At 36.9% G+C, this 17,734-nt stretch overlaps 2 protein-coding genes across 3 annotated transcripts; one reads left to right on the top strand and one right to left on the bottom strand.

Annotated features, from left to right (window-relative positions):
* Window positions 1-498: 498 nt before the first annotated feature.
* LOC307165497 (uncharacterized protein) lies at window positions 499-6,682 on the top strand. 2 transcript variants are annotated; one of them, XM_079883149.1, is made up of 8 exons: window positions 499-607; window positions 716-842; window positions 1,032-1,094; window positions 1,235-1,314; window positions 1,418-1,548; window positions 1,630-1,696; window positions 1,815-1,944; window positions 6,609-6,682. In XM_079883149.1, the coding sequence occupies exons 2-7, from the start codon at window positions 769-771 to the stop codon at window positions 1,895-1,897; spliced, it is 498 nt and encodes a 165-aa protein (XP_079739275.1). In that variant the 5' UTR covers window positions 499-607; window positions 716-768; the 3' UTR covers window positions 1,898-1,944; window positions 6,609-6,682. The 2 variants fall into 2 exon arrangements, with proteins under 2 accessions (XP_079739275.1, XP_079739276.1); XM_079883150.1 differs by lacking the exon at window positions 499-607 and having other exon boundaries at window positions 688-842.
* On the bottom strand, window positions 2,687-9,551 carry h6pd (hexose-6-phosphate dehydrogenase (glucose 1-dehydrogenase)). Its single transcript, XM_079883145.1, has 5 exons — window positions 9,473-9,551; window positions 6,561-7,230; window positions 6,034-6,151; window positions 5,649-5,918; window positions 2,687-5,383 (listed from the first exon to the last, which is right to left on the bottom strand). Exons 2-5 carry the CDS (start codon window positions 7,209-7,211, stop codon window positions 4,044-4,046), a joined length of 2,379 nt encoding a protein of 792 aa, XP_079739271.1. The 5' UTR covers window positions 7,212-7,230; window positions 9,473-9,551; the 3' UTR covers window positions 2,687-4,043.
* Between the last annotated feature and the right edge of the window lie 8,183 nt (window positions 9,552-17,734).

Below are 17,734 nucleotides of genomic sequence, written 5' to 3' on the forward strand. Positions count from 1 at the left end.
TTCTCATATGGGACTTGTAATTCATCTGTTCTTAAGTTAACATTGAAATTTCAGTCATCCTTTACTCCGTGTGAATGTGGGCTGTGAAGGTAAATAAAAACAAAACATAAATGTAAACAACTTTTAAAGTCTTCTGTGATGAACAGACCAAAATGGTTATTAATAAATAATTATTAAAAATGATTATTAAAATAATTATTTTCTGGAAAAATATGGAATTCTAATGAAAATATGGTAATAATGAATATGTTAATGAAACAGTCATTAAAACATGAAAGTATCATGCTATTATTATTTCTCGTCTTTCATGATTATTTTAACGTCTTTACAATGTTGAACAATGTAAATTTACTGTGGTACAATATGCATTTTATTACAAGCCAATACGTTGTATACAATATACAGATCCCTTAAACAAAACTAACAACCTCTTTGTGACTGAAAAAAGTTATTATAATCCATAATTTGATATCTCCAAACGTAGCTATACCAAGACTCAGCACTAGACGGCGCCATTTGATATATAACCCGACAGAGGATCTCTCTTCTCTCCGAGAGCTTCTAAACGGCTATGTTTGCTGACTAGCATGATATTGATACATTTCTGGTAAGTCCTGTAATTTTCTTTTCTGACCTTTATACCTCACTATAGTATTTATACTTAGAATGTTTCAGTAAGATGCGTTTGAGAGTCTTAAATAATTTTTCATTGTAGCTGTACGTCTTGCTAAAGAGAGTGTAATCTCCTGAGGGGATATAAATTGCACAATGCTTCACCACTTCTTAGTCCATGCAGCTTTTCAGACCAGCAGGTGGCTTCCAAGAGATCAAAGGTTGAAATTGTAAGTTAACAAATCTATCTATCTATCTATCTGTCTGTCTGTTTACATAATTGGTAAGTAAATAAAATTGTAACCAGATGCTAAACACCATTTTATGTATTTCACTGTTGTAAAGCTTCATTTGTGTGTGTGTGTGCAGACATTCATAACATTAAACATTTTAAATGAAACTTGTTTTTCCTCTGGCAGTCAGATTGTTCTTTTCATCTTTGTGGTTCTTTTCCTGGCACCACAGTTTTATATTTTGTCAAGGTAAGCGTCCTATATGAAGTTTCACAGATAAAAAGCTCTCCTGGTGACACATAGCATGTCAAATAAACATATTCATATGCGCATGCATGTTATAGCTCATCATGTGAAATGTCTAATATTCTGCAGTAATGTGTTCACAGGCCAAAATCTTCTCGCTACTGTGAAAAGCCACTGTTGAACAATCTTATAGTCTTCATTGTGTTCTCCTTTATAGCAACAGGTAATCAGATTTTTATACTTATACTGTAAATGGTTTATTTTGCATATTTGTTCTGCTTTCTAATTTTAAAACCTTATTATCATCCCTTCTCTTCTCATTTAAGGTTTGGCTGTAGCGATTACACTCACAGACCCAGTCCCCAAGAGCATCAGGGTAGCTTTTCACTCATTTGGGCTGTTCGCATTTATACAGGGACTCTGTACATTCATTCTTACCCTGACTTCACCTCAGTGTGTAAGTGTGAAATGTTGTAATACGATTTTATGTGCAAAAATGGTTTTACCTTAATATAAATAGTCAGTTTATTTTTCTCAGGCGAACACCACCACAGAATTGTATATATTTTCTTTGGTAGTGTCTTGGGCCTGCATACTCTCAACAGGTGAGATCATATACAGGGTTTGGTCAGTATAAAACTATTATAAAGACAAGTGTAGAAGGACAATAGATATATAAAGGACAAAAAAAAATAAAACATTGTTTCTCTTGTGTCTCCCCAGTTTTCTTTCTGGTCCGAGGAGGTCTTTGCCTGATCCACAGACTGTTTCCTCATTGGTTAAGAGATACATCCCTCTGGGGTTGAATATGAGCTACTGCTGCTGTACAGCCCTCCATTGACACTCAATACAGGTGCATCTATTATTTACATAGTTTCAACGGTTTTCAGACAGTTGTGAGGTGCAGGTTGGAGAATGCATGGGAGGAGAAAAATGCATATACAGTGCTATGCATAAGTTTAGACACCCCTGCTAAAGTTGACTAAAAAGAGGAATAAAAAAATCATCTTTTGGTAGAGATTGGCATGGTTTTATTTCAGTTAGCCTAATAGCTGGTTTGATTTGCATTGAGAGATGATCTTATGGAAAAGTACTCCATGTCAAACTCTAGGTATGGTGAAGGCTATGTGATGATGTGGGGCTATTTTAATTCCAAAGGCCAAGGGAACTTTATCAGGATGCATAGTATCCTGGATCCATGAAGTAACTGGCCTTTAAAAATAAAAATCTGCCTGCCTCTATGGGAATTTAACATAGGGGTGTCCAGACTTATGCACCCTGTATTTTAAGGAAGAACATTTATTTATTTATGATACATTATTCATTCACAAAGAAAATTGGTGTCCTTAAAGGTTGGATTTTTCCAATTTTTTTTAATTAAGGCATTAAGTTCAATTTCCAAAAGATGATTTTTTATTCCTCTTTTTAATCAACTTTAGCATGGGTGTCTAAACTTATGCATAGCACTGTACAATTCAATTATTATTATTTTTTTTATAAAAACTCAAACTGTTTACGGTCCACATTTGTGGGTTATAACTGAATCCAGAAAGTGGATCCAAAATGTTTGAAAGAGAAAAAAATAAAACACAGATGATTTCAAAAATATATTTTATTGTATGCATCAAAACCAACACCAAATATGAAATGATTTATGTGATGCCATGTAATACAGCTGAATACCATAACAAAATTTCCTTGAAACATAATGGAAAAGTAAGACTTCATTCAAAAGTGTCAATTCAAATATGTTAAACCCTAGACACATACTTTGTTGAAATACACAGTGGTTCAGTACAGGATCTCTGCAATGTTAAACGGTTTGTTTAGAAAACCTATGAATCTATTTAAAATCATGTAAATGCACATAAGAACTTCAATGTATGATTTCAAAACCCAGTGCATTTATTTAAATGTTTTATTAACATTTTCACATAAGATCCCTGTGGAATGTAATGTTCTGCTTCACTACAAAATTTTGGCCAAAATCAACGCTTATGAATCAGACAATGCTGATTCATAAACAAAAATGTTTCCTAAAGCATATGATTCTAACTAAAAAATTATTAGATTTTAAACAGCACTTAAAGGCATTCATGTGTATATACAAACAGTTTTTAAGGCGTTATGACATTTGGACTGCTCTACACATAATCATTGTTTTCTGAGGTATGACAAAAATCTTTGACACTAATACACTGTCAAAAATTTTGTTCTGGAATGGTTTTATCAAGCATGCCAACATTAGAAACTCAATTCAGTCTAAAGATGAAACGGTGCATTGACATTAGTTCCATCCTGATTACACTGGATATGCCATCTTTTGCGGACATGTTAGGGTTTCTTAACCTGAGGTCTGAGATGACACCTAGAACAAAATTTCACCATTTAATTGAAACCTTCCAAATACATTTGCTTGTTTCCTCATGGTCACATGGTTCTTCATCTCAAATTTAATCTGGTGGTCTGATAAATAATTGTTTGAGCTAATGCAATTATGTAGTAAGCTAAGTAAAAAAAAAAAAAAGAAAAGTCAAATTACAGACCATTCAATTATGTTTTATCTGATCACCGATTGGTCACAAATGTGGAAAAGTTCTGATCTGGAATGCAATTTTTCATACGCATCTTCTTAATTGCTTTCTTAATAGTCTGATCTTGTGGAATAAGTATTTGTAGCAAATTAGCAATATTATAAGATTAATTATTACTTAAAAACTTTAATTACTGTAAGCTAAAAGAGGTCCTGAGATTTGAAATTGTTGTTTATAATGCAATAATTTCATAACACAAATCAAATAGCAAAGTCAAAGCATCAAAATAACTCTCACACAATTCACACTTCAGTTAGTGTGAAAATTAAACTTCAAACGATATTTCGCAATCATTCACAATACAGCATTCAATTTGAGCTATGAGCCCTGGTGGCTTCATTGACCGATATGTCCTGGTCTATCCTAACAGTGCATCATAGTCAATGTACCATATAAGAGTCCCGCTCTTTGGCTGTACTTTGGTGATGGGATACTTAGATGATTCCCCCTTAATTCGGCTGAGTTGACTGACAAGTTCATGCTTGCTCTTCCCCATAATTAAAACACCCACCCTTCGAGCTCTATTGATAGCTGTGAATGTGAGACTCATCCTCTGATGAGGTTTAATGGGGCTCTCTGACAGAGTTACCAACCGTTCTTCGTCTCTTTCCAACTTGGTGTCCTGGAACAACGAGGCGGTGTGGCCGTCCTGGCCTACGCCGAGCAGGATGTAGTGGAAGCTGGAGGCATTGACATGTTTCTTTATTTCCTTCTCATATAATGCAGGACCACCGTCCTCTTCCACGCACAACCGTTGGGTGAGATGCACTGGCATGGGGTGGATGTTGAAATAGGGTATGCGGATATGCTGAAGCAGCAGATCGTGAATGGACCGGAAGTTGGAGCCAGATTCTGTATGTGGCACACATCGCTCGTCCACTTGCCATATGTGAGTGTTGCGCCACGGAAAGGTGTAGAGGTTCAGGGCGAGCGCACGGAGCAGCGCCACCGGGCTGGAGCCACCAGACAACGCCAGGTGAAACTGACCTCCTTCATGAATGGCCTCCTCAGCAGCCAGAAGAAGATCAGAAGCCAAGCGCTCCACCAGTTCCTGTGCCCAAGCAGATACCATTTCAGAACTGCGGTACTTCCCTTGCATCACCTGGAAGTTGTCCTCGGCACCGGGGTTGATCACGTTGACCACAGCTTCATGGCAAAAGGCGACCTGATTGCCCCGCAGACGAAAGTTCAGCAGGTTCCCGTTGGCTACGCCACCAGGATACACCCGTGGAAAGACCCGAGTCAAGCTTTCAAGGATAGGCGTCCAAAACGCCCAGGAAGCAAGGAGTCCTTCAGCACTGATAAAGCTGTCCTTGCGTCCGAAGAAGACGTGTGAGATCAACTCGCAATAAGCCTCTCTGGGTACGACTGGCGTCTGGATGTAATAATCACTGAGGGGTAACCCCAGCACGTTTGCGTCTTTGTGTTCGGTGACCTCTTTCCAGTCACCGCTGTTCACCAGGTCGGGCTTGAACAGGTTCTTGCTCACGAGAATCGCAGGGTACTGGAGGTCTCCGTGACCCAGATAAAATATGATCTGTTTGGATTTGCACTGAACATTGTTGGGATCCTGGACGCAAAATACATCACTTTTGAAAACCACACGTGCATAAGCAACCCGTTCATCAAGTGCCTTGCCTGAGGTCATAAATATGGGGATGCCCTCGTATTGCGCATTGTCAACATGAATGACCACTCCTGTAAAGACAATCACAGTCAACGTAAGCATAGCTAGATTGATTTTCCACAATCAATGACTACCTTTACATTCCAGGTCTTTCTAAAAGGTCATGTAAACATGAACACCATTTTTCCTTCACCTTTTTTCATGTGGTCAAGTAAACGCATAAGTCTGACAGGTTTTAGAAGAGTGTGCATGTGCGTGAGATAACTAAAGTAACAGATAAACGTGAACACCTTCTTTGCATGTTAAATGAGGAAACTAAAAAGCTCTTCCACTCACCAGCGAATGTGGGGGTTAGGCTGAAGTAGTCCTTTGTTTTATTGAGCTCTTCCTGAACCTCTCCATTGTAAGCTTGGTACTGACCTACGACCGCATTACTGTTATCTACATGCTGTAGGGAAGCCAAGAAATGTAGCTTGTTTTGTAGTATCTCCTTGCTGTTGGAGGGGTTTGCAGGAAGATTCATCAGCATAAGGGTCATGACCTCTGTGAGGTGGTTCTGGAGCACATCTCTGATGACGCCATATTGATCATAAAACTGAATACGCCCTGTAAATGAATGACAGATCAACAATCAATGCTAAAGAAATAACTGAGAAGATACAAGGAGAAAGGTTTCATCGATAACATGAACTTCCATTTACAAGCAACTCAAAACCAGTACCTTTGGCATCCAGGGTTTCCTTCAATACAATTTCTATTCTTTCAATATGGTGCTTGTTCCAGATAGGGTCCAGAAGTTTCTTATTCTCTTTCCTAAATGGCAATATTTTAGAGACAACCTTTGTGACAGAAAAAACATATATATTTTTTAAAGCTCATGTAGATCCAGTCACTCATGTGAAAGTATACTACCATTCAATTCTGGGGTCAATTCTTTTCTTTTTTTCATTGAAAGAATAAGAATACACAAAGATAGATTAATTTGATCAAACATGACATTAAAAAGTTTTATAATGTTCCAAAAAATTTTATCAAGTAAATGTTTTTCTTTTGAACTTTCTATTCATCAAAAAATCCTGAAAAAAAAAAAAAAAAAAAAAAAAAAAATGCATCGCAGTTTTAAACAATATTAATGTTTTATTATATCATATAAATGCAGGCTTGGTGATCATAAGAGGCTTCTTTCAAAAACATAAAGAAATCTTATCAACCCCAAACTTAATGTATGTTAATGAAATAACATGGTACCTGCTTCCCTAAATAGTGGTCAATCCTATACATCTCCTCTTCTTTCAGCTGGCCAGACAGTTTTTTGTCAAGGGACTGAGCACTAAAAAAGTCATGACCAAATGGCTTCTCCAGTACCACCCTCAGCCATGTGCCAGATGGGGGGCGGCAAGTGTTGTTGATCTTCTCTGCAATGTCTGCATATGCGAAAGCTGGAACTGACAGGTAGAAGAGCCTCCCTGCTTCGACAATACCCTCCTGTCCTACCTGCTGTTTGATCAGCTGGCTGAGTTTTTCATAGTCCTCAGATGTCTTCAGTTGGAGATACTGGGACAGATGCAAAAACTGCTCTTTGACCAGAGCACAGCGCTCAGCGGAGAGCTCCGGAGGGCAAGCCAGTTCCTTCAAGATCCCAAACAGCAGCGGAGTCCCCTTATCAGTCGGCGAAAGGCCCCCACCATAAAATGAGAAGGTGTGTCCTTTGCCTACCTGGTCAGCGTAGAGCTGGAAAAAGCCTTGCCACAGGTACTTCCTGGCCAAGTCACCTGTCCCACCCACAACTACCACAGTCACATGCCCAAGACTCTGCTTAGCCTCATGGTTATCTGTGTGGCCTCTGTGCCAGCAGCATATGATGGCCATTAGCAGCAGCTCCCATCTTATCCTCAGCATTGTGATGTCAAGTGTCCACCTTTAAAAAAAATAATAATAATACAAAGATTTTAGAATGTTTAAGAAATCTAATGATTCAAATTCTGAAAATTTGATTAAATTCAATAAGGTTTACATGTAGGTATAAAGACAAAAAAGATAACCAAACCATGTAAAACTGTCATTGGTATAACCTTTAAAGGGATAGCCTAGTTCACTCCAAAAAATAAATAAATAATGCATATTTACTCACCTGTTTGATTACCAACATTCTTCAAAATATCTTCTTTAACAGAAGAAAAAAACTTATACAGGTTTGGAGCAACTTGAGAGTGAGCAAGTGATGATAAAAATGTCATTTTTGGGTGAACTATCCCTTTAATGGTGATCAAAGAAGGCACTGAATTGACTGCATTTAGAAGCTGGATTTTTTTTTTTTTTTTTCCAGTTTGCTTCTTTATTTGGCATATTGACTAATGACTTGATTTCATATCTATAACTCAGCTTAAAGTGAACACCTTATGCAAACATTTAGCTGATGATACAAACCAGCTTCAATCCTCACATAAAACATATGAAGCTGTTAACACTGCAACTAAGACTTTAGTCCTTAAATAGACATGTCAGAAATAGTAAGAATCGCAGATGGATTCTAAATAAAAGTGGGGGGAAAATTATAATAATATCAGCTAATATATATATATATATATATATATATATATATATATATATGTATATATATGTATATGTATGTATGTATGTATGTATGTATATATATATATATATAAACCTAAATGAAGGCTAAATATAATTTGATGGTCATGTCAGGCCCAACATATCAAGCATCACATTTCATAATCACTGATGTTTCAGCACAGACACAAACCGTTAAGATCAGTAATAACGAGTCATGTCTGCAAGTCATTGTGCCTCTGAATGCACCACTGAACATGAACTTTATGTACTCAAGAAATGAACTCATGTACTCATCTTTCTTATTTTAAAATCACTCAACTCAAAATAGTGTTAATGGAAGCTCTTAGGTGTGTGGGTCTTCTTCTGTAATAGTTATAAAACATACAGTATTGAGGGCCAATGGTCTATGATAAAGCCCAGGTGTGTTGGAGGGTTGTATAATCTACTGACATAACTGAACTGAATGGGAATAATAAGTGAGAGCAAATGTAATCCCTCAGTGAGTGTTCACCCACAAAATCAAGGTTAAGCCAACAGAACAGACTACATTTACGGTAAATGTACCTGAATGAAAGTAAAGGTCACAAAATTTGGCCAAACAGAGAGGAACTGATATAAATGGTAACAATAAATTGTTAAAGTTGAGAATGATATTGCTGGAATCATCTTGACATATCTAACAGAAAACAAGTCAACCAAGATTAGTCTGATTTCATGATAACTCATGATGAGCTTGTGTGAAGGCCAAAGACGACAGAGTACACGCAACCCTAATGTTCAGACAGAGCAAGCACTGTTTGCGCATTTGGGTGTTGCAAATTGTCAAACATAGAGGCATCTAGCCTTAAAATAAATACAACAAAATTCATTGGAACAATCTAAACTATAAAATGAGCATAACAGGATGCAGAAGAGTTCAATAAACAGCTGCTGCACAGAACTGTTGTAATTCAGTTGAACTCATTAAAAACATTAACATAAACTTGTGTCATGATATGCTTAGGTCAATTCAAGCACATTACACTATTATATTTTATTAATTATAACTCATATTTACACAGTGACAAGAACATGGTTTTCCCGTCAAAAACACTGTCATGTTCTGGAAGATACCCTCATTAAGGAAATTTCTTTTATTAAGAGATATTACTAAAGACTAACAGGATAGAAAGTGATATTGACACTGGAAAAAGTTTAATATCCAGTATAATAAGATATACCATATGATTTGGACAATTTTAATCAATTAAAATGTATTATTCATAGTATTTTAAGAATATTGATCCAAATTAAATGTGACCATATATCGATTTGTTATGTTTCTGATGACAAGTACGATAATGATATGTTTTTTTAAAATATGAGAATTAACACTAGTGTACTTCTAGAGGCGGACGTGGGTATACTATCATCACAAGTTACATGAACAGGTCCTGAAAGCACCTGCTATACTAGCTAACTAACTAACACGGGCTTAAGACATACAAATAAAAGGACACGATTCAGTGTACATATGATATCTCCAGCCATAGTGGCACATGCATTAGGACAAAGATGGATTTGACAGGGAGAGACAGTGGACATACCTGGTTCACCTCTGGACAGTATGGTGACAGCTCGCGCGGCGTGGACTGGCGGATAGTGACATACTACAAACAACTAGCGTTTCCAGTAGATGGTCACGTGATCGCGACGTTGGGTAATCCTGGGGTTTGAGTAAGTAACATTCGAGCTTTTAAAAAATACGCTGACCGATAACATGGGGACTTGTTAAGCTTTGATTGCTTGATGAGCTATTACAAAAATGATTCTAAACTATAAGTGTAAATATAATAACAGGTATGTACTGAAAGGGGAGAGTTAAAAATGAGCGCGTGCTGTCACTGTGAAACAAACAATTAAATCAATGGCATTATTTGACTGTGCCGGTTATCAGCAAATTTGACTGTAAAGTTACAGGTTGTCAGCACATTGGACACATCCGTGTTGAGGTTGAGGAATTGTTTTTTTTATTATTATTAATTATCCAAATTAATAGCATCGAAAATGTAGATCCACTGTTAGTGTAATGCAGGTCAGTGAGTTGCCCAAAGGAGGGCGATAAAGGTGCGTGAATGCTGAATGATTTTAAATGAGGCCAGATAGCCGTTGTTAAATTATATAAAAAGATTTTTTTATGCTGCTGGTAAATAAAATTCTAACGTTACAGTCATGAATTTTTTTTTTTTTTCAGGTTAAAGGTTTTTCAAAACCACGTGTCTCAAACCTGAATATATAGGAGTCTGAAGCTTCTTACACTTGGTTTCACAATATTGAGTAACGTTAATGAGTTTCATCAGTATGATCTTGAAGATTATAGTCTTATCTTTGAGTACATGTGTGTGTGTTCCCTTTTTTGTAGAGACAGAAAGAGTCTTAGGCAAAGAGTATTCAAAGAACCATTCACCTCAGGAAACATGTAAAGTCATCCCGATTCAGCTTGTGAAACTTTCTAAACTCGTTTATTTCTTTTGTGTGACAAATTAATCAGTCAAACTTATTATAATGACTTGCTATTTATATATTCTTGTTTAAAAAAACGTATTTTGTCAGAATAGACCGATATTTGTGGATGCCCAGACAAGGAGAAAGCTGTTCTTTGAAGCCAGATGGTGTAGAGTCGACATCTACTAGCATAGGCTAATGAGGCTATGTTAACCATCCAAACCTTGACCCCTTGATCACTACCACCACCAGCTCGACACAGTAGGCCTACATGAGTTTAGGTTAGGGGTATTCAACCAATGGCAGATGGGGGAGTGTTTAGAAAAGCTGTTTGAAAACAACAATCGTTGGGAATGAATACTAGCTGACTAAATACTGCGTCGTGTGCAGTGCACCATACACTGCCTACTTCCTTAAAAAAAGAAGAAAGAAAAAACGTTAAGTAAGGAATAATGACTGCCTTTGTATTTCCATAGAAAAAAAAAACACTTTCTGTCATTTCTAATAAATGTTGATCAGTAAACAAAAAAAAATCGTTTATTATATTAAAACGTTTTAGAAGTTTCAGATGCTTTAAATACCTTTAGTGTAACGGTGAATTGTATCAGTTAGCTTTGTCCTGCAATATTTAATTTTGTACTCAATTTTCTAACAATCTAATGCGGAAGTGATTGTGCATAGACCTTATTCAGAGCAGCGCCATGACAGGTATGAATTTAAGCAAGGCTGTGAGAGTGATAGACTAACCGTGTTTTCAATGGCATCTGCTGTAAAATCTGTATAAAGCTCCTAGATCACTTGTTGCTCGTGTTGTCTGGAGTTTTTTGTCTACTGAAATTTCTTGGAAAGATATTTGTGCGGTGTTTCGTCAGCAGAACAATCCAAAAACACAAAGAAAGATGGCGCTGCTGTGAATAAGGTCTATAGAGTCCATTCAATGATAAACTTTCCCACATTTTTTAACAGTAGGCTAGAACGCTACATTTTGTCATGTGACATGACACCATGATGCATGTTCCTGTTAATGTAAACTTTAACTAAAATTAAATGATTCTAGTATATTAGTGATACTAAAAAACACTGTCATGACTCATCAATTATCCCATATCATGCGGGATACATGTCTACATTTTTCAAAAATGTCACAAAGGGATTCCAAGTGTCTTTAAAGCCATTTATCTAACTTTAATGTAATATGTTATTCTCTCCAATGACATGCTAGTTGCCATTTCTCTAAGACTATGCTGTTTTTCCCCCAATATGTTTTGCTTGTAAAATACACATGTATAAAATATTTTTGGTTCAAGAGATAAAGACATGAATCATTTCATCTATCATAGTCTGTAGCCTACTTCTTTCCAGAATTGCAAAAATCTCTTCACACTTCCACACTGATAAAAGTAGCCTATACTCCACACTTAGTATTAGCCTACACTTAGAATAAGGCTTTTTAATTGAAAAAAGTGCCATGATCATCCCATAACTTTTTATTGATGCTTTATCTCCTGATTGTTCTGTTTGGATTAATTAAAGACTTTTGATTGTCTATTCCTTCATCATGCTCTTCTCTACAGCATCCACGTTTTTGCAAAATAAAGCACCGTTTCATCACGTGTTCAAGAGAACAAAATTGTCACTTCCTAGGAAATTGGGGCAAAATATCTGTAATAAAAATGGAAGTAGCTTCAATCGGAGAAGCCACTGTGGTCCAGGGCTGCCAACTCTCACGCATTCAGCGTCAGACTCACGCAATTGACACTTTTCACACTCAGAGAAAAATCAGAGCAAAGAAACACTGACACCGACAAACTAGACAGAGCTGGTTACTTTTGATATGAAAAAAAATCTCAGCTCTCAGGTTCAGTCCATTTTATTACGAAATTCAGACAATAAATACCGTTTTGGCGCTTGCGACGTGACAGGTCGCTGTAGCTCCTCAGTTCAAGAAAACCAATCATCTGTTACTTTTTATTTAACCCTTGTATGGTGTTCGGGTCTGTTGGACCCATTTTCATTTTTTATCAAAAGAAAAATGATACAATTAATTATTTTTTCCAACTGAGACTCATTGGCCTTGGCTCATTTTCTGTGAGGAATATATATCAGAACACATTTTCAATGAAAACACACTGTACACCCCCCCTACACATTTATATTACACACAGGATGTTCGGGTCCACTGGACCCGGGGCTAATAAAAGTGTGGAAATTGTAGGTCCTGTGTACCTTTACTCTGTCCTCCTCCTGTCAGGGCTTGCTGTTAGTGTGTGTATGTTCTTGTATATGGTTTATGAGGACACAAATGTGTATAATGACATGGGTATTATACAACGTAAACATGGTTTATGACGACATCTGTGTCATCATACTAAAACATACTAAATGGTGTTTTTTGAAATTCAAAAAATGCCAAAAGTTGTCTGTGATTGGTAGGTTTAGGGGTAGGGTTAGTGTATAGGGCAGGCGTTCTCAACCCTGGTCCTCGAGGGCCACTCTCCTGCAGAGTTTAGCTCCAACCCTAATCAAACACACCTGAACCAGCTAATTAAGCTCTTCAGGATTAGGAGAGAGCTACAGACAGGTGAGTTTGATCAAGCTTGGAGCTAAACTCTGCAGGAAAGTGGCCCTCGAGGACCAGGGTTGAGAACGCCTGGTATAGGGGGATAGATTATACCAGTGGTTCTCAACTCCAGTCCTCGGGACCCGCTGCTCTGCACATTTTGTATGTCTCCCTTATTTAACACACCTGAATCAGATCATCAGCTCGTTAAGAGAGACTCCATGAACTGAACTGAGTGTGTCAGATAAGAGAGATGTGTATGTGTGTGCATGTGTGTGTGTGTGTGTGGGTGGGTGTGGGTGTGTGTTTTGTGTGTGTCTGTGTGTGTGTTGTGGGTGTGTGTGTATGTGTGTGCATGAGTGTGTGTGTGCGTGCGTGTGAGATTGTGTGTAAGTGTGAAAGAGTGCAAGAGTGAGTTTTGTGTTTCTATTCCTGCCATTCCCACACGAGGTTGCAATTCTTAAATGTGATCTAACAAAGGTAAAGAGAAAATATTAACCATATATGATGTTTATATTGCTTGTAATTGGGATGAAGTAAACATCTGTTGAGTATTTTAATATAACATTTTTGATTGTGTTGAATTAAAAACCCCAAAATGCAGCGGGTCCACCAGACCCACGAACACTGGCTGAGTAACAAAAATATGAACACCAATCAAGGGTTAAAGAAACATAGGCTACCGAAAGGTATATATATGCCTCATACATAATATCGATCAATCAGTGTTTTTCAACCGGAAAGAGGTCAATAAAACAGCAGGAGAACAATTATGGCACAGAATGTAACATTTACCTCAGGAAAGCCATTTAATGACCATAGCACCAAAAATAGCTATAGAGAGGAGTATTTTGCTAAATATGTGCACTATATTACATATTTATTATATTTTTACTTGTGTAATTAAATAATTGTTATTATAATGAAAACCACATTTAATTTAATTTGTTATTTTTAACCTTTAACAATACCAGCTGATAGGTCTCTCTGTATGTTTACAGCATTATGTGAGATATATTTTTTCTTGAGCAAAATTAATCTACTGTAGCCTACCTAATATTTATCCAAATGAGTCAATATTGATTTCAAGATTGAAATCAAATCCCAAGAATTGAATTGAAATCATGAAAATTGTGTTAAGCAATAATAACCTACAAACAGTAGGCCTACCTACCAGTCATTGTACCATGTAAACATTGTAACATGTTGTCACTAAACTTAATACAATTCTGTTTAGTTACCAAATGTTTTGACAATCACAATTACACCTATTGTGATGCAAGTTGTTTTTTTACATTCCCCCCTTCCATAATTCTCACTCCAAACTAAACTCAAAAGTTGGCAGCCCTGTTCCAACATCATTACTTGCACCTCAGAGAGCACAGATGAAACGCAATAAATGCTGTCTTGATATCTTGCTTTCAGAGGTGGATGGCTGATGTTTGGGAACTCAAACATTGTGTGAGACATTTCTGGGAGGTAATTATACCCAACCGTTTTGATAACAGACGTCAGCTCATGCATTTTAGAGCGACCAAACCAATATTTGAGATGCTGTGCAAGGAAATCTACTGGTTAGTCCAGTTATCAAACCTCTGTTGAGGCAGTCACAAGTTTTTTGTTACACACCGAGAAATGTATACAGTAAATGTGCTTCCATATTTGCATGTCTTTTTATCGGATAAAAAAAAAAAATCCACCTCAATTGAGTGAATTTTTTTAATTAATTTGCATTTCCATCTAGCGATTTTTCTTTTTTTAATGCAATATCCCAAAATGTGCATAAAAAGGATGGAATTTGCCAGATGCATGAGAGATTTTATACCTATGTGCACGTGTACTCCCACACTGGGACCACACTAGTGTTGGCCTCCCAGCTAGATCACCAGTTGAGGTCAAAGTGAGATGTAAACTGTAAACTAGGTGACAGAAGTTCCTGTTTGTTTGACAAGTGTTTCTGGTGTAGCAAGTTTGCGAGTGTGTGCACATGTGTGTCATGGAGAAAAAAATCAGGGAGCTCAGCTGTTGCCGTCTTAACGTGCAACCAATGGGGCTACGTGTGATTTGAGTGTGTGTGTGTGTTAAAGGGAGCTGGAGGTAGGAATGGCTATGGCACCAGGGGGCTCATTGTGTGTAAGATCTCCCACACTTCTTACAACCATCCATGCTCTTCCCATCACCCCCTTCCCACTGCCACCCTGCCACTTGCCTTCCTTCCTTTAGATTCAAGTGCTTTGTTCCTCCTTAAGTCCTTTGTTCTTCCTCCAGCACAACATTCCAATCAAGCTGAGCACACAAACACATGCATATGAATGTGTGCCATCCTCTTTATTGGGCCTCTTCCCCGACACACATTACATTTATCATCCCTCTGTCTAAGGATGACTAATTTAAAGCTCTGCCTGCTACTTAAGAGCTCAATAATACCAGATTAAGAAAGTGAATGAACGCTGTTAGTTAGTTGGTGGATCAAAGAAAAGGCATTTGTCTAGAAAAGAAAATGTGTCATATATGCTGAGGATGTTTATGTACTCATTTATATACATCCTCAGTATATGTTTCACAATTACATTTCAGTGTAATGTGTTCAGGAATTATGGATGTTATGAGCGCTAAGCTGTATAATTGACCAATGTTGCATGTAATTGATTTCCCAGCATGTCTGTCATTCGATCACTCTGGGGTTTCATTTGACATAATAAAATAATTTAAGTTCAAATCAATATTTCATTTGTGTTTTATGAAGCTACTATTATACGTTTATATAAATGAACTTGTGTTCAGATATACTGTTCAAACGTTTTGTGTGAAAAAGCTGTTTTAATGTTTTTAAAGGAAGTCTCTTAGGCTATAAAATAGCATTTTCTATGTTAATATATTTTATAATGTAATTTATTCCTTTGATTGAAAAGCTGGATTTTCAGCATCATTACTCTAGTCTTCAGTGTCACATGATCCTTCAGAAATCATTCTAATATGCTGATTAAAATGTATTATTATGAATGTAATATTTATGTGGAAGCCATGATAGACTTTTATATCCTTGATTAATGTGTCCTTGCTTAAAAGTATTTAAGGTTGAACTTTATTTCAAGGTGCCAGTATTACAGTGTAATTATACATTTAAGTACTGAGTAATAATAATTAACTACGTGTACTTACTATACAGTTAGAATGAAGGTTTGGTTTAGCGTTAATTGCATGGAATTATGCATAATTTATAGTTATTACTATGTAACATGTAACAATGACACTGTAAAATAAAGTGATACCATTTAATAACTGTTCTCAAAGTATAGCATGAAATAAGTTTCACTAAAGTTCACACAAATGTCCTGACACAGGTGTAGTTCATCACATTATCTATATACCATTAACACTTGACAATCTTAAAAAGTGTATACTTTTAACAGTGTATAAATTGGATGTAATTTAACAAAAAGGTCTTAATACATTTTTAAGTGTAGCTGAAGTGTCTTTTTGGGGTCACTTTATATCTAAAAAAAAATATATATATATATATATATATATATATATATATATATATATATATATATCTAAAATCCATATATCTAAAATCACTATATATCTAAAATCCATTTATGACTCACTCACAAGAAATAATTTTGTTAACTTTGCATTAATAATGTGTTAACATCTCGCCATATGTTACTGGCACATATCCCGCGACAGCACTCCCTTCACCCCCAGTAAAGGGAGCAGTGTAGAATTGGGAGCGTTAACAAAGCTTCTGAGGAGCAGACAGTCCCGACGCAGCCTACAATGGAAGGCCGCCTCTGTATTTGCGTTTTTTGGCGAGAGGTGGTGGCGAGGTTGACAAGAGGGAGTCGAGGGGTGGAAGAGTTGAATGACCCTGCAGCAGTCGTCCCACTGCAGCTCTGTGACCCCCGGAGTAACGGGCCAACCTCCTGGCGTGAAGTGCTTTGTGTTAGTGGTTGTGTGGAACAGCGTGGAGAGGTGAAGGGGGGGGGTTGATGGGAGTGCAGCAGATAATTCAGGCCTCCTGCAACACACATGGCCCTTGAATGAAAAGGGACCTCTGCATTGTGAGGGCATCTCAATGGCTCTAGCTCCTTATTTGTTGAAGACAAATGTTCCTCTGAACATAAGTGTCTTGTGCTTAAACACTAAACAGAGTGAAGTCATTAATCATCCATTTTGTGTGGCCGAGCACTTGCTCCAAAAATTACGAATCGCACTTAACATTCATAGAAGCTGGCGTGATAAACAAAGATTGACTTTGTTTAAGCATTAATAAATGTTGTGCACGTATATACAAAAGAATATTATTTATAAGCAAGTCACACTCAGTTTGGTGTTGGTGGCCAACTGCTACCATTTTAATCAGTCTGCAGTTGGAATGTGAGTTTATATGCATGTCAGATTTCATTTAGCTTTGTGGTGGTATTATGTATTATCTAATTAGAGACAGATAGCATTCTAATTGGCAGTACATTTGCAGTGTGTTTTAATGTATTTGGTTAGTTGGTGATCTGTATATAACCTGGGGCTTAGACAGGTTTGGCAGACACCTCATATGTGAACACAACCCTAAAGCCAGCTGGCTTTGAGTATTGCTTTCTCGAACGATCTTAGGAATGAAGGGTCTGGTTGTTGCTTTGACTTGTATGAATTTTATGCTTGTATTGTTCTTTCTGGATTTTTATTGCAACACTGCTGTCTTCTCTAGAGCTTCTTATTGAACTCATTTAATAACTGCTGAACTTATGAAGTTATTGAATTGAACTTAATCAACACTGAATTAACTTTGATTAATTGTGCT

Source organism: Squalius cephalus (assembly GCF_949319135.1).
Source record: "Squalius cephalus genome assembly, chromosome: 10".
Classification (NCBI taxonomy): Eukaryota; Metazoa; Chordata; class Actinopteri; order Cypriniformes; family Leuciscidae; genus Squalius; species Squalius cephalus.